The sequence below is a fragment of the Cyprinodon variegatus genome, unplaced genomic scaffold, assembly GCF_000732505.1.
Source record: "Cyprinodon variegatus isolate N-32 unplaced genomic scaffold, C_variegatus-1.0 Scaffold370, whole genome shotgun sequence".
Classification (NCBI taxonomy): domain Eukaryota; kingdom Metazoa; phylum Chordata; class Actinopteri; order Cyprinodontiformes; family Cyprinodontidae; genus Cyprinodon; species Cyprinodon variegatus.
This window is the reverse complement of record NW_015150823.1, coordinates 442,542-443,671: the sequence shown is the minus strand read 5'-3', so window position 1 is coordinate 443,671 and position 1,130 is coordinate 442,542. Positions and strand designations below refer to the sequence as shown.

Below are 1,130 nucleotides of genomic sequence, written 5' to 3'. Positions count from 1 at the left end.
TCATTAATGACTCTTTGTTTAATGCATCACTTTCCTTCTGATTCATAATGATGTGCTGCTATGATGGTCTATGGGCCTATTAGGCTACAGAATCCTAAGAAATACAATAAAGCTTTTCTTTTTTGATGCAACAAAGCAGTTTAACGGGTGTAAATGTTTCTGGAAGGCTTCAATTGGGTTCTATTTTATAGAATATACAAAGTTGATTCTGATTTTTAAATGTTTTTTTGGCCCATTAGGGACGTAATGCTCTCATTTTAATTGTTTTATTTTAGGGAAATGTCTGTTTCTGTCGGGTCTGACTGAGCAGCAGCTTAACTACATGCACGACCAGAGCCTGCCTGAGAAATACAGCATCGGCTTCACTAACATGGTGGAGAGGACCACACCGGGCAGCAAGGACCTCTCCAGGTAAACTCATGAGTGGCTTACTTCTGTCATATTATTAAAATGAAAAGGTGTGTTTTCTTTTTTAATTCCAAGGTCATTTTTTATTATTTATTTTGGTTTTTAATCAGCTGTTAAAGAAAGTTTCCCCTTTTTTGGTCATTTTCTGTTTGGCAGTAAGGAAATCCGAGAAGGAGGCCGACAGTTGCTTGAAAAGCTGCAGAAGTACAAACCGTTAATTGCCGCTTTTAATGGAAAAGGTGAAAAAGAAAAGTTCCTGTTTCCATAATAAAATATCTCACCCACCCAGACGCTGATAGCATACATCAACAACCATTTTATTCATTTTATTTCAGGAATTTACGAAATATTTAGCAAAGAAATCTTCGGCGTAAAGGGCAAGAATCTTGAGTTCGGCCTGCAGCCTCACAAAATCCCAGAGACTGAAACGGTATGTGGCGAGAAGGTTGTTTTATTATCGAACGGCTCTACCAGTTATTTATTAATCCTGTGCTTTAGGTGTGCTTCTTAATGCCGTCATCGAGCCCACGATGTGCCCAGTTTCCCCGTGCTCAAGACAAGGTCCATTTCTACATAAAACTGAAGGAACTACGTGACCATTTGAAAGGCCTGACACCCAACAAGGAGGTGATGGAGACCCAGTACTCATTTGATCTGCAGCTTGCTAAAGGTAATTAGAAAGAAATCATCTTTCATTCCTTTAGAGACAGCATGAAAAGTCA

The 1,130-nt window shown here is 39.0% G+C and overlaps 1 protein-coding gene across 1 annotated transcript; it reads left to right on the top strand.

Moving 5' to 3' along the window:
- The first annotated feature begins 74 nt into the window (after positions 1-74).
- Positions 75-1,086, top strand: LOC107092187 (G/T mismatch-specific thymine DNA glycosylase-like). Its single transcript, XM_015386509.1, has 4 exons — positions 75-411; positions 565-647; positions 744-838; positions 907-1,086. Exons 1-4 carry the CDS (start codon positions 323-325, stop codon positions 1,084-1,086), a joined length of 447 nt encoding a protein of 148 aa, XP_015241995.1. The 5' UTR covers positions 75-322.
- The last annotated feature ends 44 nt before the right edge of the window (positions 1,087-1,130 follow it).

Coding starts and splice junctions, on each gene's coding strand:
- LOC107092187 (XM_015386509.1), top strand. CDS start 323: ATGCACGACCAGAGCCTGCCTGAGAAATACAGCATCGGCTTCACTAAC. Junction 412..564: donor GGCAGCAAGGACCTCTCCAG/GTAAACTCATGA, acceptor TCTGTTTGGCAG/TAAGGAAATCCGAGAAGGAG. Junction 648..743: donor TGCCGCTTTTAATGGAAAAG/GTGAAAAAGAAA, acceptor ATTTTATTTCAG/GAATTTACGAAATATTTAGC.